The 23,119-nt window shown below is 43.1% G+C and overlaps 1 protein-coding gene across 1 annotated transcript in view; it reads right to left on the bottom strand.

Moving 5' to 3' along the window:
* The window catches only part of alk (ALK receptor tyrosine kinase), a 308,750-nt gene that overhangs the window by 164,708 nt on the left and 120,923 nt on the right, over positions 1 to 23,119 (bottom strand). Inside the window, exon 3 of the mRNA XM_034525145.1 lies at positions 20,273 to 20,437. Within this exon, the coding sequence (XP_034381036.1) occupies positions 20,273 to 20,437 (165 nt within the window). The remainder of the gene's footprint in view (positions 1 to 20,272; positions 20,438 to 23,119) is intronic.

The raw sequence follows: 23,119 nt of genomic DNA, 5'->3' as shown, positions 1-23,119 counted from the left end.
TTTTTCCTTCTTTTTTTTTTTACTAATTCACCCCCCCTTTCACTCACACTGTGTGGACTTTTTCAGTGTGGTTCATAACTACATGGATAACATACCATACGCCTGCATCAAAGTATTATCTCAGAGCGCCTAATAACGATCCGGATGGGTTTACATTGTAATTACTTGAATGCCGGGTGCTTTTCTCACGCGGATGATGCCACGACTGTATTACAGCTGTATACCCCCCCCCCCCCACACCTCCCCATGGGTCAACAGCTGTATGGGACGTAGCCACCTTTTCCAGGACACATCTCTTATCAGCCGAGGGCAGCTTCGAGAGCGATGGTTCAGCCTCCGCCGTTTGTCAGGTGAGCGACTTGTTTTGGAGAGAGCACTGCAGTGTTCTCCCCCTCGTGTTGAACAGGATTCACACTCGGCAGACAGGTGTGGAGCCGGTCGATAAGCCCGTTAACAGGTCGACTTGCCCTCCTAATTGGAAGAGGCGCGAGAAGAACTGAGTTACTGGCGTTATAAATGAGGCTTATCAAATGCCAGGCACACTTTTCTGTCATCTCCTCTGTCTGTCAGTATCAGAGATGATCTCTTTCATCTCCATTTCTTACCTGCTCCCCATTTGGCCTGGCTGGTCCTCTGAAGCCGACTCAGGCGCTCCGTATCTCTTTTGCTTTTCCTCGAATACTCCCCCCCCCCACCCCTCTCCTCCACTCGCCTTAATCCATCTTCCAGACTTATCTCACTCAGCCGTTGACAGTGTCTCTCTTATTTTATATTATTCCATGATCTTTTTAGCATTCTCTTGCTCCTCCACGGTGCCCTTTTCTGATCCATCATTTCCCATCACTCTGCTGGCAGGGCTATCATGAATCATGAATAATGAAGAAAAGAGAAAGAAAAATTGAAAAAGAAACAGTTTGGGAGCCGAGTCAGCTCCTCTGGGTGAACACGGCGTCCCGGAGGGAGAGGATGTTCATTCGCTACAACAGTACAAGGCGGAAGACACTCGGGTACAGAGCTGGGAACACAACGAGTGAAGTAAACCGACTGATTTCACCGCAGACTTTGTCATGACAGGATTTACAACTGTGTATCTTGTGCATGCACGTGCGCTACTTTTTCAGCAGCCGAGGCCTGTCATGTAAATGTGTACCCTACGTCTGCTAAAGTAAATATTCAGCAACGTGTGACTAAGAATATTGTGTTTCATGTTCCCTTCCCACGTTTTCTTCCCCCCCCCACTCGATAAGAATACAAATATCGGAGAAACAGTGAATATTTATCATGTAATATAAAAGAAATGAATAAAAGAAAAGTATTTTGACCCTGGTGCAAAAGCATCAGCTGAATACAAAAGGAACCCTGTGCTTATTGTTTTTTAAGTTTCCATTCAAGTCACGAGTTTGTGTGACGGCCTGTCAGGTCCCTCTCTCCCTCTCTCCCTCTCTCTCTCTCTCTCTCTCTCTCTTTCTCTCTCTCTCTCCCTCTCTCCCTCTCTCTCTCTCTCTCTCTCTCTCTTTCTCTCTCTCTCTCCCTCCCATGGTAAACCCTTGTTTCTGATCCAGTCAGATTAGCTGTGATCCTAACAGATCCCTTCTGATCCGAGCTGCACAGCGGCCTCTAAACATGCTCCCATCTCCTTTTTAACACCAGTTCAAAGAGTAGCTTAAGACTGCGTTTGACAGGCTCTTCATAAATAATGCAACATACAAGGGATATTAATATCGTAGGAAATGCCATGTACCCAAATGTTCCCCCTGTATGATTTTGTTGATCCTGGCAAAATTATTTTAAATCTTTTTTTTTTTTTTTACATTTATTTGAAAGAGATAGTGCCAACGTTTCAAAGTGGGTTGTTATGAAGTCAGTGTAATGTCTTCAGTAGATGGCGGTCAGCACACAGACCAACAGGATAGCCGAGCAATCAACTTCTGCGGATGTAGACTACTTTCATGTTCCGTGGTGTACCATATATATATATATACATTTTTTTTAATGGGCAGCTTTGAAGACAGTAGATGACTACTTGCGTCTCCCGTCGGAAAGGGCGGTCTGAGAGCAAAGGCAAAGCAATGTACATATTCTGAAAATAGCGTACACTTCAAGTGAGTCACATCCTAGTCTGCTGCTGCCCACAGCAGTGCATTGCTTTGCTCCAATGCTCGTGCATGCGTCAATACACTGAATATGGATAAGTACCTCATACAACCCCACTTCAAAACATCCTTATTAGCACTTTAAAGGTTAACGGGAACCACGACTGAGACCGCAATATATCATTTCGGCAGTCATAATTCATAGAGGGGAATCACATTTAGTGTGACAGGTGTCAGAAGCAAACTCACTGTGACACTTGCCATGTGCTCGAGCAAAAAAAAAAAAAAAAAAAAAAAAAAGCGTAGATGATTTGTATTTCAGTTCTCGAGTCACAATTTGTCGTGGAACAGAAAAAAAAAAACTCAACTCCAATTTCTCAGACTCAATTCATCATCACAGGCCAACCACGTCCATCCAATGTCAAAGTCTCCTCCAAGTTACGGGTTGGGAAATAATATTGTATGTTTTTTCAACATATGCAGAGTATCCCACTCTCAAGCCTGTTGTTTACTGGAGGATGCACGAGTCACATGGCCATGTAGTTTCTGGGTATTTGTGTTCTAGTGGTTGTATTGCGTTGCATTGTGTGACATCCGTCAAACATCACATTTCACTCTGAAAAGTCAGTCATCGTGGACATTGTTTGAAATGGCATCAAAACCAAGTGCTGCCTATGGAGCCGTTCCCATTGCTGTCAATGTAGACTCGCGCAGTGCCGTCGCGGTGCAGCACCCCGTGTCACGTGACAAGGAACAACCAATTACAGCTGGCAGGTATCTTTTCTTTTCTGTAAATATCAGTCCATGGTAAATACCTGTACATGGAGGAGAAATTAATCAATTTAGTGCAGGACAACCCGGAGCAATTTTTCTTTGTTTTAACTTTGATTAGTTTAGTAAGTGAGGCTTCCTGCTACATTACAGCTACTTCATCATCGTCACCGTGGCACGCAGGTTTTGGTTGCTGAGCAATACTAGGCGCAAAGAGGCTACGGGAACTAATTCTACCAGAAGTTCAGCTCTCTGTGAAGTTACTCTCTCATTTGGTGAAGGAGAAGCAATTTCACATTGGCCCTCAGGGTCCCACCTTTGTGCGATTCATCCTTCAGAGGACCCTGAAATGGGAATGAGCAGCTTGTTATCTCTAAATGTCTCTTTTTCACTTGCTATCTGTTCTCCTTTCTGGTTGCTCTCTCTTTCTCTCACAAACAATGCAGGACGTGTAAGTATAATATAGATTGAGCCTGAAGTGCCATCATTATGTCAAACAAACACGATATACCAAATTACTTTTACTCTGCCATTATGGACCGCTGAGCGATAACTGAGCCTGTTGCTTGGGGACAAATACCAAACATGACTCCAATAACCTAGCTACAAATGATGTGTATTAATCCCCCAAATTACTATGTTTAAGAGGGAATTTGTGTTTTTAAGAATCCCCAATAACGAGTGCTGAATAAATGAGGACTATGTGATTGTTACTGTATGTGTAAAATGTATCGTCTGTGTGACCTGTTGCATGAAGACATGTCAACCCTCAAAGAAATTCCCTTTCTCTTGCACAAACAACAGAAAGAATACTCGGGACCAAAGGAAAATGTAACACACTGAATACTTGATCTTGTCAATTATTTCGAGGCGTTGCTTCAGGCGAGATGCTCATTTGACATTGCATTATGAGCTTGGCTGTCTTTTTGGAAGGTTTTATAAGATACAAAATAACGATTGTGGTTGCAATTAGGATTTCAATGGAGCACACCATGGTAACGTCCCTATATTCCTGCTGGATTGTGAGTATTTGCCCTGAAACACATTCCATAAATTAGACACAAAGCTGCATAATCAGAGATATTAAATGCATTACTCTGCATTAGTCCACATTAGCATCTGTTTCCATTCTCTCTAATGGGCAGCAGGGCACGACTCCACTAGTTTAAAAAATATGTCTGATTGTGTATGTCTATAAGAAACTGAAACTTCTGATTTATTGCTCCGGTAAAAATTGTAAACATGAGTTCATGATCTCAATCACTAGTTCCAATTCTTCTCCAATGAAGTGTGATGTTAGTTTAGTAAATTGTGGTCCCGCTTGGAATAAAATAGAGCATCGGATCAGGGAGTTTTTCCTGATGCGATGTGAGGTCCTGTTACAGGGATGTCGTATGTGTACAGATTGTAATTTGTGATATTGGGCTATACAAAATAAACTGAATTGAATTTGAATAAAGCATTAGGGCGGGCTACCTTGTGATTGACAGGTTACTGTCACTACCAGAGCCGTCACCACATCAATACTCTGCATTCAAAATATCTCACTTCTGTTCACTGGTTGCAAAAAGACAAGATGGCGATGGCCAAAACGGCAAACTTAAGGGCTTCAAAACGGCCACAAACCAATGGGGTGACAACATGACCACTACGTCCACTTGTTATACAGTCTGTTGTTGAAACTTGTCCCCAACATGTTTTTGCCAGTAGAGGGTGACAGCGTTGCCAAAGTAGGGCGTGGCCAGGCACAGATTCGGCTGGAAATTTTTCAGCCGAAGAGTTTGTACAGTTGTCAAAAAAAAACGGTTAATCATCTTCGATATAGATGCCAGAAAGCGCCAGAGGTCAAGACGCCTATGACGGTCTGCGTTGGATTGAACTCCGGAATCACCACCTGTGATGATATTTTGAAAGCATCAAGTACATTATTCTACTATAAAAGAAAACACATTATTTTTGTAGTTGCAGTTCATTTCCTTCACTTCCCTGCCAAACTGTTGCCAAATGCATATCAGATCCTTCAATGCGTTTCAAAAACAAGCCATTTGTTCTTTTTCATTCAGTGGCGGATCTCCACAAATTGGGCTTTAAAGCCACTCTTCAAACAGAAAAAGGAAGCAGAGCGATTCTTTGAGCCTGAGGCGGAATTTAAGCAAGAGGATGGATTCCTTTCAGTTGAATAAGCACCGTGAGTCCACAGGAGTGTAAATGTAATGTGAAACGTACAGTGGGCCTACGGGGGCTGTTAGCGAAGCCATACGGGAGCTGTGGACAAAAGTTACAAGCTGCAGCAGAAAAAAAGAAACAAAATGTAACCTCTGGCGGCCACTGAAAAGCCCGTGGCTCTTTCTACAGGCGTGTCTGAGTTGGTCATGTGAAGGCAACAACGTTACTGAAGGAACCGTGTTGTCAGAGTATAGTGAGCTCCAGTTGTGACTCCGGTTTGAGGTCCCAACATTAGAGCGCTAAAACAAACTCCCACACATTAAACACCATGTACGTATCCTATGACAAAATGTTAGGCTACCGCTGCTTTCTTTTATTTAACTAAACACTTTACCCAGGTAGCATCATTTAGTATAATTTAAATGGTACTTTAATTGAGTAATTCCATTTTCTGCTCCACTACTTCTATGTAACCACATTTCAGAGGCAAATATTATACTTTTTTAAGCCTCTGCAATTGTTTTCCCAGTTCCTTCTTAAACCCGTTCATGCCTCCTGCAGTGAGCGCCGTGGGCATGACGGATGGGGTCGCGATGAATGAACGCAATGATTGGCTCAGAGCAGCTGTCAATGAGTTTTCAAAAAGTGCACTGCTATCAGTATGAAGAGGGTTCACATTGACTTTGGGACTGTTGAACATTGAAGTTGGTGCATCTCTACCCAACATAGACATTTCACAGTGTGCTGTATGCTTAAATTAGGATATTCTTATTCCGACTGCAACCCACACTCTAATGTGCTTGTCATGCTTGTCGAGCATCAGCGACGTGGCCTCGTTGTAAATCTCCTCGGAGGCAAAGACACTCACTCATGCAGCTGCGAGCCTGAATGTGAAGCATCTGACAGGGGGCCTCCCGGCACCGCGAGGACGGCGCGTTGACACCGCCAGTGCGGCCAGTGTTCATGTATCGTCTTATATAACAATAGAGGACAGAGCGTCTTTTTTAAACTGCTACACAACGGCCAACACGATCGACTAGAAATTAATATACATGGTAGATCGAAGCTAATATTGTTTAGTGACTGCAGAGGCTTCCCATGTTTTCCCAAAAGATGTTTCGAGGACAGATTCCACCCGAACATCCTGAACCCTGTCGTAGCTCCGTGTGCTATCATCACATTAGATGTCAGGAACAAAACACGACAGAGCGAGCTTCAATGCTAACAAAAAGTGTATCATACATAAACGCTTCTTTATTTATTATTCATCTGGCTCAGAGGGCAGAAAAACTGTCTCTAAGCAGGGTTTGACTTTTTTTTTTAACGGAAGTTGATGACAATAACAAAACCAGCCAAGTGTAACAGAGAATGGTGTGCCTGCGCGCATAAACAAACAAAAGGAACATGCACACAAACTCGTGTTTTTAATTAATTCAACCATGACCGTGTAATTCGAAAAAAACGGAGAGACGCGCAGTGTTAATGCATTTTTTAAAGTCATGAGTTGTTCCTTTTCCTGTTAACCTCGTTTATTTATTTATTTTTTTTGATCCTTCCTCTGCTCTGCCAAACACAAAAACAACTCTCCAAAAGTTTCCATCATAACAGACATTTTCAATTACTCACCAAATTTGAGAGACCAGCGAGAAACCGTTTCCTCTGTTCAATTTCTATTGTGGAAAGAAAAAGCTGCAACAGTACGACATGAAATTGGGAAAAGAAAGTGCTGAACAGTGGGACTATATTAAACACTGTAGCCATCATATGTCTTTTTCAGTTTCTAAACATACCAGTACTGTCAACCTAACAGAGACATGAGAGCTCGTTGCTCTGTGCTATCAACCAAAAATGTGTTGGGTGCTTTTGGAAAATGGGGAAATTACAAACGGGAAGAAAATCCAGACGGTGTGAAGATTCAGCCACTATAATGTTTAAAAGAATTTATTAAAATCTCTTCCTCGTTACTTGTTCCAAGATTTTGGAGTGTGTGGCTTTATCGTGTCAACGAAATCGTTTGAAGTATTGAAGTCAATATTGAAAGAAATCTAATTAATTCATGAATTTATTCTCCATTCATCCAGGTGTTTTCTTTGTTTCTCTTTTTGTGAGGTTCTATTGTCATGTCTCATCATATTGTGTATTTTTGTACATTTTAACAAACGAGTTTCTTCTGCAGAATACAGCTAATTTAGGATAAATTATGTTCTTATTCATGACTCAGTCGACACAAATACAATGGCTCCTGGTTTATTATAGTGTGCGTTAATTGTGTAATTAGATCACATTACATTTCTCTTAAAAGTCATCTGTTAACAACTCTCTTCCCTTTAAACAATTTCCAGGCATAATTAGAGTGGTTGTTTTTTGTTTATAAACGACTCTCAGATGAATGAGCAAATTTAAAAAGTACAATATATATATATATATATATATATATATATATATATATATATATATATATATATATATATACATATTGTACTTTTTATATATATGTCTTAACAGCTAGTATCAATATAGATGGCAATCTGTCATGGTCCCCAGATGATGTATCCTAATTACATTGGTGATTCCAGTGAGTAACTCCATGAGTTGCAGTTTTCATCTGTCTTTATATCTGAAAAACTTATGACTAACTAATGCTAATTTAATTTAGTGTTAGTTTAATCTGACAACATCTTGAAAATGTCTAACAGTGAGCCGGGTAAATATTATACGTGCGGAACATCAGCATGTGAGCCACGTCGTCCTGAGTATTTTAACAAGCCGATGTTACAGTTTAGCACAAATACATGCACGTGGTCTAAAAGGGATTTAAGCATTGTGTATTTGTGCGGTTATCTGCAGGAATTTTTTTTTTATGTATTGAAGCGGAATATTTTGCTCAATAAAAACAAGTTGTGAAATTTGGAAACTATTAAATCTTGATTTATTTTTGAATAGATTTCACTTTTGGACTAAACAACTCTCCGTAGACATCGGAAATGTTTGGCTCACATGAGTCGGCAACAATCCCACGGCCACCACTGGATGTACTCTACTAAAAGGAAGAAATTTAGAATATTAGTGCAGCCTGATCTTTATCTGCATCTGTGCAGAAAATGCCGGATTGAAATGCAATGAACAGACAAAAAGCAAAAAGCTGTGCAGCGTTGATGTAGAATTTGAATGTCGACGCTATAAATGAAGCATCGAAGCTACCAATTAATCTACAATTTTCCGCCATTTATTGACAGCGGGTGCTGAATTAATGTTGCCATCGCCCCTAAACTACAACATTATACAAGAAAATGCTGTCCCTTCGCATGCCTACAGAACATACACAATTAAGCTAATTTATGTTTCCCCTCTAAACCTTCATTAGCCTTTAACACTAGTTCCAAATTCCTGTTTGTGAAAACAGCCCCTTTATGCCATGCTGTTGCTACGTCATAAATGCTCATCTCTGCCATATTCGTTCCTCCCCATCAGAAATGCCTACTGCAGTATGGAGTATGTGATAAGAGTTCATCACTGACGCAGTACAAAAAGTCCCATTACACCACTCTTTGCATTTAATCTCACCCTCTTACCAGCTGGATGACATATGAAATCTACTATTCTTTGGTGTGACATCTGTCTGCGGTGCTTTTGCTGCTGTTATCTCCCTGCCTCTGCATTGCTTCTCAATGTTATTACACTGCTTTAAGTCCTGAGGAGGCCGGTTCCAAACCGCACTATCGTACAGCTACCCACCACAATGTTCTACAATCCCTCGCTCACATATTAGTTCTGCATTTGATATTATAAAATGTTGGCGTTTGAACATCCTCTCCTCATCTATGCATTAATGTGTGCTTTCTACCTGCAACTCACACACACACACACACACACACACACACACACACACACACACACACACACACACACGAGCACACACTAAGTGAAAAAGCACAGATGTTGTTAATTTTCACTGGAACGAGCAAAAAGGGTTTACAACACCAGATAAAGACCTTTATCTGGGTTTCATTTATCAAAGAGTGATGGGTTTTGCTGGGAGAAAGATAGTAAACCAGGAAAAAATGGGGTGGGCGAAGGGGTAACATTTGTCACTGAGCGTATGCGTCTTAATCTTTGCCCTCGAATGACTCGAACGTTAAAAAAGGCAGAGAGAAGAAAAATTGCGGAGGGCAAAAAACTGCAAGCTTGGAAACACACAAGGGCCTCTGATGTGAGATGTTTCAGAGACCAGCGGGGAGGGGGGGGGTCTATAGCAAAGGTATAACCCTGTATCAGACCCTCCACTCACATCAGCAGGTCCCCAGTGGAAGCAGAAATGTGTCTGATAACAGCCACGGGGAGTCCTGCACTGCCACACATCATGTCTAAGGATGTGTGTGTGTGTGTGTGTGTTTGAGTGCTTTTAATAGGAGGGGGTTAGGCTTAGATGTTGGCTGGTAACCAATGACTGCTTAGCGGCACTTCACTCTTTCGCGGCACTTCCCAGAGCCTGCAGTAGCCTGGAACTCGGAGCCTTCAGGGCGACGCCACCAAAAGAGCGTATCGATCAAATGTAGTAAGCGTGATAGGACCCTCACAATCCGCCGCTCAATCCAACATCATTCCGTGCCTTGACCTCCAGGTGTGCAGCGTGGAATGCACCGGAACAAGGAGGGGTCCAGGTGCAAGGTGCCAGGAGGAAGTGACTAAGTGGCCTGTTCAGAAAAAGTGAGGGGGCATTTGTTCATAAAATAAAATGAATTGACTAAACCATGCAATAGCTTTACGAATACCAGCAGTATGCTTCTGTTTCAAAATCACACAATACATATATTTACCAGAGCAGTCACATAAGAATGTAGCACTAAGATCACTCAATATATTTTGGTTATTGATGGCGCTAGAAACAGCTGTATGCAGCGCTCAAAAACAGCTGTTCGCAACGCTTATAAACAGCTGTCTGATGCCTTCAGCCCTCCCTCCCCGAGAGTTAAGAAAGCGTATTATTTCTGTCGAGGTCCTCCACCTTTTTCAGTGCCATGGACAGCGCCTCAGAACCACACGGATAGCGCGCCCTCTCTAAACGACAAAGAGCGCCGTCCATGGCGCCGATGCTACGTCGTCGGTAGCAGCAGTCCAACGACGCACGCGATCGGCATCAAGTTGTACGCAGAGGTCAGTGGGAGTGGGTGGTGGGGACCAATATTGTTTGGCTCGTTTAAAACGGTAAGTTTGTAGAAGAAAAAATATTTCATTAATAGAAATATATCAGACAGAAAGTTAACCCGGCCGGATGTGACCCCCCGCCACCCCCCCCTCTCTCGTCCTCCTGGAATTCAATTATCTGAACTGCTGCTGACTTGAGTTTGCTTCAGTTGTACAAATGGGTTGAGCTCCAGTGCGCAATTTAGCCAAGCCCAGATAATTCCATGGATGAATGCAGGTGTGAGCCCGCTTACTTTAACATTACACACACACACACACACACACACACACACACACACACACACACACACACGCACACAGGATCAATAAGCTGATTGATTGAGTGCAGACAGATATCTCGGGAGCGGGCGGGATACGGGTACGAGATTGAGTATGGAAGACACTGGCCCTCAAGAAACCAATCGATCTGACCTTTAGGGATCGATGACCCACTCAAGACTAAGTGAGCAGCGCCTGGCAGGTAAAACAGGTTCACCTAATATCAGACTTAGAAATGCATCTTTTTATGTGTGCGTGCTTTGCGTCAAACAAATTGTGGGAGTGATTTACCGGCTACTATTAAAGAGGTGAAGATGTAAAGTTCTGCACTCAGTTCCAACATGCTCAACCCAAATCTTGGGGGGGGCAAATGACAAAACAAGTCATTTGCGTTGTGACTTAATAAAGCGTATCACAAGGGGCAGCAACGACAAGACGGCTCCGTGTTCCTCCCTTCCTCATGTATTTATAACAACTGGAATCACAGGAGACAGCCTCAGTTACAAAACAAGACACACACACACACAGTGGCGACGCCTTGGGAGAGACGTCAACATCCTCGCACTGGAATACTAATTGGACATTCTACAGACGGCATTCTAATTACATCAAAATTGAATGTTGAGATAATTAGTTTTTTTTCTTCATTTATTTATTTTTTTTTCCTGTTGTTGAAAGGTAACGCTGTACTTGTAATTGCTTCCTTCTGTTTTATTTGTCTTTCGACTGTAGTTCATTTACTGGCGAGAGAGTGAGACGATGGAGGATGACAGCGTCTCCGTAGCTTACACAGGTAATTATTATCCCCGGAGGTAGTTTGCCCTGAATGGCGACAGCCTCGGCCAGAGTGAGGAGCTCGATCCATCTGCCGAGGACCACGGCAGGATACGTGAAGGTTTTGGCACCGGCTCGTGTGTTTTTCTTCAGCTCCAAGTGCTTCGCGTCGGTTTGCTTCTCTGTTCATTGAGATCCCCCCATCGGCTTATTCCCGGCAGCAGCTGTTCTGTGTGGAGTCCGCCCAGTTTACATGGTGGTTATACACAGGGATTGGCAATGGGATCATCTCCAACTCTCCAGGTGGCTGACATACATTTAACTTTAGCAACAGATACTGTCTGGAATTAAAATGTACACTTTCCATAATATATGTAATATAGGATAAATCAGGGTGATATTGTTGCAGAGTGCTCATCTGTCTATCCCTACGTACGTAAGAATAGAATAGAATAACAAATGCAAAATGAAAACCTAAAATTCGTATTATCAGATGCATAAAAGCAGGCAACGTTCTTTACAGATCTACAGGTCTACAACGTGTCGGGCACCGATAAAGATAACCGCCGCCAGCAGACACACATTTCTTTCTGTCCGCTCAAAGATGTGAAGAGGTGATTAAGTAGTCAGCTAACTGTAGTCGGGGTACATTATTGAAACAACACGGCACGTAAAAAAGTGATGAGCTCAATGGTGCTCAGAGTGCAAGGCAGTTCATTAAAGGAGCGGGGTCAAAGGTCGGCCGTTTGCTATTGTATTGGCAATTGTCGGGTCCTCTGTGTGCCGTCAGACACTGAGGGGATGCAGGAGACCGGCTGCATGGGAAAAAAAAGCCTTCAAGGCTTGATCATTGATAAAAAACGAAAAAGAAACTAAAAACAGTAGCCGCGACGAATCCATACCACCTCATTAGCAGTGAGTTACCAAGTTGTGTTTCTGAGTAATGAAGGTTGAAAGGGAAGAGGACTGCCTCGGAGCCCCGGGGTCCAACTCTGGGAGAACTTGCCATTTGTCTCGGCTTCGGCGGGTCCAGGTGCATTTGCACACGGCGCGCGTCACGTCTCGGTCTATACTGATGATTGATTATGCTGACCTCGAGTAGGAGGAGAGTGTGAATGCAGGAAAAGGTCAGCAGTTGGATTTAAACCCCCCAACGAAGCGACGTGTGCAGCGTTTTTTTAAAGTAATGCAAAAAAAAGTCTATGCCCCCCCCCGACATTAAACTGCTCCAGCAGGCTGTACATTGGAGTCCATTATCTCCTCCTCATCTCCTCATAACCACCAGCTGACTCCCCGCTGTTCGAACGCGTGTGCACGGGAAGTGAGCAAGTGGCCTCGTTATACGCTTAACTTAAGAGCGTTTTGCACCTCTAGTGTTCCTCAGTGACATTATTCAAGGCACAGTTGGGTCTCCGGGGTGTGAGCAGCCCTTTGAATAGCGTTTCAAGAGTAGATGAGCGGGGGGGATTATGAACCACCGAGTCGTTTTGGAGAAATGACACAAAAAATTAAAAAAGAGATATAAAGATGTCAGATTGTATCTCCTCATGATTTGTCTTTAACACCTGAGGTTAATGTGTCTCCAGCGTGGTCTGGTTTGGAACGCGTATGGCCGAGTCCTGCCTAGTCCTAGCGAGTCCTACCGAATCCTACGAGTCCTACCGAATCCTACGAGTCCTACCGAGTCCTAGCGAGTCTAGCGAGTCCTACCGAGTCCTAGCAAGTCCTCTCGGATCCTATTGAATCCTACGAGTCCTAGCGAGTTCTACCGAGTCCTATCGGAGCCCTAGCGAGCTCTACCGAGTCCTAGCGAGTTCTATCGAGTCCTAGCGAGTTCTATCGAGTCCTAGCGGAGCCCTAGCGAATCCTACCGAGTCATAGCAAGTTCTACCAAGTGTTGCCGAGTCCTAACAAGTCCTACCGAGTCCTAACTAGTCCTACCGAGTCCTAACAAGTCCTCCCTCGCCGCCGCTCAACCCCCTTTCTTCTACCAAATCACGTTCCCACACAACTAAACTGCACTCTTAATTCTGTTTTCTAGGGAAACGCATTTTCTTCCGGATTACAGCCACAGTTTGAAAACAGTAGAGTGGTTGGTGGTTAACTAAACTCAAAATTAAACCCCGCTCCCCCAAAAACAGGACAAAGCTTTGCAACCAATCAATTGATTAAGTTGAAGTTTTGTGTTTTTTTTAGCTTCCGGCTTGGCTTAAAATGACAACAATAAAGAAGAGAGGCTGGCCCTGAGCTTTTTGACCCCACCACCACCCTGACCTCCTAGTTTCCCAGTGAAAAAAATCCAAAAAAACAGCATGAACTGGGCCGGAATGCAGTTTTTAAGAATAGTCATAAACTAAAAGATAGTAATTTTTAAAGTTCTCCATCAAAAACAAGGACATGGACAAAAGTGTGGCTGTGCATGGGTTGTGAAAAAACACATTAATCCACATAATTATTCAGCATCTGCATTTCACATGAAGCTTAGTCATTTTGCCTGGCTTGATCCGTCCCAGTGCAACACATCTCGGCTCCAACAAAGATGGCGCGAGTTATTATTAGCGGATCAGAGCGAAGAGCTGATTTCTGGACCGCGTCTGAAACGCACTGCAGCTCGTCTGATAGAATCATAATCCGTCGACGCATTTCTTCAATGTTCGAGCAACCAGCTAGGCTTTTTGTCTTTTCGTCTTCTTCTGATCATACAATAATATTTGAGGACCAAATATTGGAAGTTGGGAGCTGGAATTGCCAAAATATGTTCTCATTAAATCACAAGCAGGCGATGCTTCACCGCTGTTTGTTCGCAAGGGGGCTTCGGCAGGTCTTCCATCTCCATGTGGACCGGATTGACAAGAGTTTGCGTTTTATTTTCTGCTTTTCTACCACACTTTTTTTTTTTTTCAGACAAATGCTGGTCTGAGCGGCCAAGTGTGTTGCCATGACGGTAGCCAGTCTATCCAGTCTTTTCTATTTCTTTATTTTTTTTGCCATGCTTATTAACAGGTCGGGTTTGCAGATGGAGGGAGCCAATCCCAGAGCACAATGTTGCTTCAAATGCCAGGGCTATTATGTTCCAGGTCCAAAACAGATAAGTAGAACAAATTGCCTCTCATCCCGGGTAATGGTTCATAATTATTTGCTCAGATAAGAAGAGTTCTGGGTGCGGGTGAAAAATACAAAACGGCATTGGATGGCTCTCCTGCCTGCGTGGCAATTGGGCCATTGATCTGTCCAGATATAATCTCACTGGATAAAGGTGAAAGCGACAACGCAGTCACAACTTTTCTTCTGGCACATTTTTAGATCAAACTTTCAGAAACTTTGCGAGGAGCTCCTAATGAGAAGCATCACCTGCAGTGAACCCCGGGCCTCGGTGAGGGGGCTCAGGAAGGTATTCCCACAGGCTGAGGCTCTGCGAAAGGCTCTTTAGAAAGCTTGCTATGCTCAAGTGCCCACCAGCTGCCGCCTTCGCCTACCTCCAAGTTGCCAGTTGCTCTGTCCCCCCAACAAGCAGAGCATGGAGCCACCGAGCCGGAGCAGCGGGGAAAGTAACTGGCGGAGAACGATCGGCGAGTCGCCGAGCCGGCTAAGTTTGCCAGAAAGCAAGCTGCATGCCAGCCGGCTGCACACACACACCTTTCCTCTGTGTGTGTGTGTGTGTGTTTTTAATGCGCTATTGTGTGGTGTTGTGGTCAACCAGTGAAAGATCTATAGCTTCACCAAATTTAGTATGCGATACATAATGCATTTTTATACAGCAAGATGATGAACCGCAGCGACACTAGAGACCTCTTCAAACATTTAAAACAACGCACCTGAAGAAGTAATAAGGAGGCACATTTTTGTATCATACTATTTTATATATTAGATTTTTATTTTACGTAAATGTATTAAATGGAACTTTATTTGATTTTGTCATTAATTTGTTAGGACCGACCGTTTGGTGATTTTCCTTTAAAAATTGGAACAAAAAGTATAGGTATATTGTATCAAATTAAAAAGTCTAGTTTCTCCCGTCCCTAATTTTCTTCCATACATTTTAATTTTTTGTTTGTTTGTTACCCATCCCAATTCCTGTAGTGCACACAGCCCAGTTAAGAAAACCACAAATGACTCCCTGAGTTGGCTGATGACAGACAGCCCCGGGGCCACTCCATTACAAACAAATCAACGGCTCCAGCAAAACAGCGTTCCACTGGATATCTCCTCCGTGCCAGTCAGCCTCGGGCTCCAACCCTCACGCCTCGACGTTCCGTGTGCGAGAGCGACAAATCAAATGTGTAATCACATTGGCACTCGATTTGGCAGGAGACGTCGGGGATGGAGATGGGGATTGGGGATGACCCGCTCCGTGCAGAGAGGACCCGGGAGAAGCACAATCATTGTCTGTCTTCGCTTGGCCTCTCCCACCGCGTCCCCCATCCATCCTCTGGACTGTGCTCTCGTTTTCAATCAGCTTGATTAGTGTTTTGAAGGAAAATGGCGTTCGGTCGAGTGGATGTGTATTCCTCGAGCTCCACCTCTTAGTTGCTGCTGCGTGTCACCACCTGTTAGGCAGCCACTTCGGGAAAAAAAAAAAAAAAACACATCCACAACAGACGGGGCTAATGTGTAGAAAACCCTTCCATGATTACCGCCATGATTCTGTTGGTCTAAATGATAAGCGTCCTCTTTTTGCGCCAGTTGCCTCGTTGAGGTCAACCGTTGCCTCATGCCGTTCTTATTATTACGCTAATGTGGCTAACCGCCCCCAAATGTCAGCCTGAGAGGAGGAGCAGGCTGCACCGTGCCTCTGCTGTCACATGTCTATTGACGGCCAGGCACATCATGATAATGACGGACAATGAATGCATCAAGAGCCACGTTTCATTTAGCACATAAATGGGTCCCCTTATCTCCAGCACAGTGGAATGAAACCCGAGTTCCAGCGGTGGTATAGCCACATATTATTCTTTACACTATAAAGGGGCATTATGTCCCCATATGGAAGACATATTCAGACCTTTTTATCAGGTGAAAGAAACAAAAGTACTTTGTGACAGATTAAAAAATCTCAAGTACAGGTTAACTTAAAATACTGAAAGTAAAAGTACTCATTATGGCCCATTTCAGATTCATATATACCATGTCACTGAATTATAATTAGTCAAATATCATTGAGGATAGTTGCAATTACTATATTTACTGCTGGGTAGCTGACCGGGTTGTGATCTCCGGGATCATCCAAGGCTCTGTGTGAAGGCACACATGAAGGAAGATGGCACTCGAGTCGTGCCTTTACTTATGAAGGTGGTGAAATGATACCACAAGGCTCGGTAGTCAGAAGCAAACCCAAATACACTTCCTAATACAAACACTTGAATAGCCGCTGGTTAGATATTTGACTCGAGCCTGAGAGGCTAAACAACGGGCTGGGAAGGCGGGATTTCTTTAAACCCGCCCTCCCAGCCATCGCTAGTGCAGAAGCTCGTCGAAAGGTTAACGCGCCACTCAGCAACTTTCATATGAATTAACGGAGCACCGCGTCCAGTGCAAAATTGCACTTTGGTACAGTACGTGAGTGCATGTACTCCTGCTACATACAGCCAGAGGTATCAACAGAAAGCACCGATGGATGGTGGCAGGACTTGTACTCGGTCTAGTTAACATCTGGGATTCGTCGGCTCGTGTCTGCACAACTTTCCCGGTAACTACCGGCATCTCTGGATAAAAGCAATGCTGTCCAATCGGCACGAGCTTCAAAGTTGAACATCTTACAGCGGACGAGTTGGATACGGTAGAAAACAGCTCCAGCGATTCCACTCATCACAGCCATTAAGTATTCATCCCTTATTTCCATCCTTTTTAAATCACAAGAGCCGGTGAAATGTGTGCAGACAGCAGCTCGCCCCGCTCAATTATTCAAAACAAGCCAACTGTATTGTGGCTAACCGAGGGCTCGAACATGATTATGCACATATATTTCCTTTGTACTCTGCGTTGCCAACCTCCAATCATGATCAGTATAATTGTCCTTTCTTGTATGTCGTTTGCACATATACATGCGTGACTTTAACTAGGACTGTTATGGGGTCATCAAAGGACTGCCGTCCCATTTAATTACATCGCTCCGTAGATCATCTCTTAAATGTGTGTCTCATATACATTTTTATATTTTTATACACGTATAAAACGCAATAATAATCAATTTAAGAGGGCAGAGAAAACCTATTTTGTATAGTCAAGGTCTTTTAACTGAGTAGTAATCCGAGTTGCTGGGATATAATGCATAAGCTCTCATTAAATGAAAGAGTTAATAGATCTATATTTAGGGAAAGTACACAAATCCGACTTGATAGTGAAGATTATGCTTAAAGACAAGACTACAAAAATGACGTCAAAATACAACCGAAGATTAAAACCTGGCGGGGACAAAGACATTTCTTACTGAAAACTATTTTCCCCCTCCGACTGAAAATTTCCCATTACAGCTCATAATGTCATGGTAATGGTGGGGTAATAGTTTGAAAATAAATAGTTTTTACCAAAGTAACAAGCAGGTAATAGAATGGTATCAAATATGGGTAACATTGGACTGAAATGTACAGTAATAAGAGGCCAAAAGCACATTTTAAGGGCTAGCGTGTAGCATTAAGGGGGATCTATTGGGTGAAATTGAAATATAATATTCAGAGTTATGCACGTTGTGAATTGTTAGCTTAGAGTGAGACCCTTCATATCTAGAGTGGGTCCGTCTCACAGAGTCCACCATGTTGCACTGCCAGGTTTCTACAGTAATCCGGAAGGGACAAACTAAAAACTGGTTATAGTAAAAGCCAGTCCCATATTCTTTCTTTTGCTTTACCTCAAGGCCACCACAGTTCTCCAACACTCTTGTGTCCACACGGTTGTGGAAGTTTGTGTAATCACCGTGAGCCACAGCTGCAAACTGCTAAAAGTGTAACACTGCATAGATCTTATGCACATTTCCTTTTTGGATTGTTTACATACTTCCAGCACCTTAGGCAAGATTAAAGCGAGTGGAGGGGTTATTACTTTGGTAATTACATGGTATTACCTCTTTATTACCAACACTAATACCCGTCTTATGTTTTTTATCAAAGTTGAATGTAAAGTGCTACCAAGCGTTGTGTTGTCAACCCTTTTAATTGATCAAGAGACCCTGTGATTTGTTTTTTCTTTTCTTTTACCCTAAATTATATTTATCCTTTTGGTAATGCCTCATTGATCTACTGCCTTCACAGCAACTCCCTTCACTTACCAGTCAATATAATATATTTAACTTTTTTTTACAATTTCATCCAGCACTCCAGTCATCTGGTCTCAGACTTGTGGCTCATGATAGGAAAATAAAAAAAATACATTTAAGGAAATAAATAGACTCCTCTGTCTCCCTCCATTTCACCATCACCTCAGGAGATAAGACGACAGAAACGGTTTTCTCATCTTCCAAGGTATGAAAATGAATGATGCGGGGCATATGGAAGATTTGAAGGCAGGGCCCTACAAGATGTTTCAGACTACTGGCTCAGTTAACTATATTCAGCCCTTTGCCTGAGAAAACTTGCAGAAAAGTAATACGGTATGTATATTTGCACCCGGCCAAGTTTATTATGCTCCTAAATTTAGCAATAGTTAGATAGCCGAAAGGCTTTTGAGAGAAGTATGTGTAGATAGTAGGTGGTGCTGGGTAAATGAGTCAAACTTGAATTATCATCTAAGAGACCGGGGTTTAAGTCCTGTGAAAAGCCAATTGTTACACTTGGTTGCGTTTAGTATTATTCTTTGTTTTTCTTCTTCTTCTTTTTCTTTTTTAGTTTGGTTTGTGCACCAAAACTACTTGGTGAAGTTTATGAAAATATACACATCCTGGGCTACCATTACACATATCTAATGAGTGACTGGGTCGGGTGCAAAGAGCATGCTTGTCTCTGCCATGCAACATGCACCCGGGTGTACATAAAGAAAACGGATATTCCACCCTGTTGCAAAAGGTATGGTTGGCTTGTGTACTATGCTGCAGCTCATGTACTAACTCAAACTAAGAAAAGAGATCACATTACTCCTGTATTAGCTGCTCTGCACTGGCTCCCTGTAAAATCAAGAATCACATTTAAAATGATCCTTCCCACCTACAAAGCCTTGATTGGTGATGCATCATCATATCTTAAGGAGCTTGTAGTACCATATCGCCCCACTAGAGAGCTGCGCTCAATGATTGTGGGGCTACTTGTGGTTCCTCGAGTCTTCAAAATTAGGATGGGAGCCAGAGCCTTCAGTTATCAAGCTCCTCTTTTATGGAACCAGCTTCCACTTTCAGTCCAGGAGACAGACACAGTCACCTCATTCAAGAGTAGACTCAAGACTTTCCTGTGTAATAGTGGTCCTCTCTCCTTCTGGACAAATTCATGCCTTTTCATTGCACATTACTAATTCTACTTTTTCCCAGGAGTCCTTGTGCTTTCTCACCTCTCAGGTTTCCATGGATGGTGGCTGTGTCTGGAACCGGTCCATCCTCCCGGACCCTGCCCCTTGGCCCTGCCCTGGGCCCGGCCTCCTGACCTGGACCTGATGATGCCCCTCCTCCCTATATCCTTCTATTTACATGGATCGTGGTTATCTGGATCGTGGTCCATGCCTACTACTCATTATTCATAATTCGTGTCATATTCATTGAATGTGTTTATGTAACTTTGTAATGCTGTTCATTCTGTACACATGACATCTGTTGCGTCTGTCCATCCGGGGAGAGGGATCCTCCTCTGTTGCTCTCCTGAAGGTTTCTTCCCTTTTTATTTCCTGTGAAAGGTTTCTTTCTGTTTTTTGGGGAGTTTTTCCTGATCTGATGTGAGGCCCTGTACAGGGATGTCATATGTGTACAGATTGTAAATGTGTAATTTGTGATTCTGGGCTATACAAAATGAATTGAATTGAAGCTTTGTGCTGATTGCATCTGCCAAAGTGGAAAAATGAAATTCCCCTGCAACGGGGGAGAAGCGTGATACCTTCGTTCTTACCTTCCTCCCACCCCTGGGGGCTTCCTGCCTTCTTCTCGCTTTTCTCGTTCCTCTCCTCCCGCAGGTCCCCGGCAGCCACTATGCTCCATGTGAACTCTGGGATACCCTCCAGCTGCCGGTCACATGTTCTGCTACTGCCAGGGCATCGGTGATCTGGAGGAAACCAGAGGCATTTACACATGAGGCGGCTGAAAGGTGCACAAAGACTCAACTCCTCGGCAATAAGTTGTTGTGGAAAAGAAAAGCGATGGCGGTCGGCGATTGCTTCAATAATACCAGACAAAGATGAGTGGAAAATGTAAAACGCAGCACAAGCTTTTCAAGAATACAATAATAATATTAAATACATAAACTGCCGGGGGAAAAGAAGGCGGTCAGTTAAACAAACAAAACATTGCCGCAGCAGCTTTAACAAACAAGACTCTTGTTGCTTTGACTACAGTCGGAACGGACTGTTTTTTGAGATAGTTGCAGGAGCTTCTAAATATTCCACGATTTGACTAAAACTTTCAAAAGATCAGAAGGAAGAGGTAATAACAGGCTCAGGGAAGAAGAACCTTGTTAGTTGGATTTCTTTCTTTTTTTTTCAGATTTAATGGCCTCATCCTTTTTGGCACAACCTTCCCGTCTAGCGTCAGCGCACACAAAGCAAGAAAGTAACGTCTTTAATGGCAGACCCACCATGGAAGGAGGAGGGGGGGGGGGGGGGGGGGGGGGGGGGGGGGGAAGGGGTCATACAAATGCAGTGTTCATTTAAATATTGCTGCTGTCAAAACTTGAGCTGGCTGTGGTAAAAGTTACGGTATTTCATTACTGCTCTACTCTGCCTGAAAAATGTGTTCAAGGAGAAAATTAAGGGTCAGCTTTCCTCCCACTCATCCTCTGTCTCTCCTTTCCTGTCTCTCCTTTCCTATCTGTCCTTCCCTCACCGTGGACGGACCTCATGTAGACTCGTCCCTGTGTCTTGGTAAATCGCTGTTTAAGGGCTCTTGGTCACTTTCAAATGACTTCTCGTGCTATTGGCTCTGGAGGAGAGGAACTAAAGTGTGCACACTTTTCTGGAATAAAGTGGTCCTCTATCCGGGCTGGGTTTTAAAACTGGGTGGAGGACTTGATTTAGACCTGTACTGTGACTAGTATATCAAAAAAGACCACATTAAAGCTATAAACATACAAACATATTTGTACGACAATGCTATGCTGCATTAGGTGGATATTTGGTAAAAAAAATAAAAGCTTATTAACATAATCTGTTTTTTTCCGCACAATATAAAAAGCGTGGTTTTGTGCAGCAGAAAGGTGACAGTGAGGCGGACGCGTCGTTTCTCACAGCAGCTTGACTACGACTAATCATGTTACAGCTCGTAAAAGAATCCGCCCACCCCACACACCATTTGTTCATATCTGGGATTTGGTATAGCTGCCTTAACACCCCACAAATATAGCATATGGAAGTAATAGCAATTCGACATGGCAGTATGGTTGAGGATGCTTGATGTGGCGGCATAGGATACATAAATAATAACTAGACTAGAAAATGTTGCACGAAATGTTGACAGTGCGGCTGCTACTGCCATAAGACATTGTAATATAAATATATATAAATATACGCCAAAATATCACCAGTAGTAAGATGTGTTATTGAGGTTATTTTGAGATATCACTTCATTGGTGATGGACATCTTGAATCTGAGAGCAGTTATTGCTTCATAGACACCAGGGGGGAGGGGGCTACATCTTAAGACATGAGTCAAATATATATATATAGTCACGTATTATAATCAACAGAGATGAAAGACTGTCGAACGGTCGCATTTTCAAACGTACGGTTCACAATGTGAATTGAAATGAAACTAATCGGTCAAGTTTTGTAAAAAGGTCACGTTTGGTCTAAATAAGTGCATTTGTTACGTAACTTAAGGTACGTACGTATCTAAGTCTGTCACGTGAGTTAACTTATAATCTTTTTGAGACAAGGCTGAATTTGAACACTGCCTGCAACCCACAGGGTTCCATCTGTTCTAGATGAACCATACAGTACACACACACACACACACACACACACATGGCATTTTGCCTGCTGTTTTTCTTTTGTTAAACTGGAATCAGACGATAGTCCCAACATTTGCTCACTGCGTAAGCCGACAATAAGACCAGTAGACCTTTTATAATCAGAGAGAATTCAGAGATGTGCTTGTACTGGCTTAGAAGAACTGTGAAAAGGACAGAAAGTGAACATTAAAATGAGCAATTGAGTCTATCCACAACTGGGCAAACCTACTTTCTCAGCGTTTGCTGAAATCCGAAGCAATTTCCCGTATTGATTTTAGAGGAAGAGCACTCACTTCAACGGTTTGTAAAAGTTCCGTTTTGACGTTCTTGTTCAGCCCGTATAACCCCGACGTCAGCTCTCTCTGGGTGTTAGCAGCGCTGCTGTTCTCCAGATAAAAGGCGCTCTAATAGGCCACGGAGAACACGTACCAGTGGCTCACAGGGCGGCTGCGATTGAACCCATGTTTGGGTTTTCGGCATTCATTAATAAACTAATGTCACAATAGTGCTCGTCTCAAGTCTGTACAAGTCTGCAGAGAATGTCTTTTTTCCTATATTATATAACAGCTAAAAATAGGGAGGAAAATAAGAGAGAGGCTGAGGGAATGGCAGCAAAGAGGCAGATTTGAAAAATGTTTTGTTTAGTTCCGCGGAACCGAGTTTGATATTTTGATATGTGATGTGCCTTCAAACCTCAAATCATGGTATGAAAGCTTCGACTGTAACACCACTAGAAAGGAGGGGAAAAATACAAATGAAAACCGCCAATGGCATAAAACTATA

Source organism: Cyclopterus lumpus, chromosome 22 (assembly GCF_009769545.1).
Source record: "Cyclopterus lumpus isolate fCycLum1 chromosome 22, fCycLum1.pri, whole genome shotgun sequence".
NCBI lineage: Eukaryota > Metazoa > Chordata > Actinopteri > Perciformes > Cyclopteridae > Cyclopterus > Cyclopterus lumpus.
Note: the sequence above shows the minus strand (reverse complement) of the source record. Positions and strands in the feature narration are given on the sequence as shown.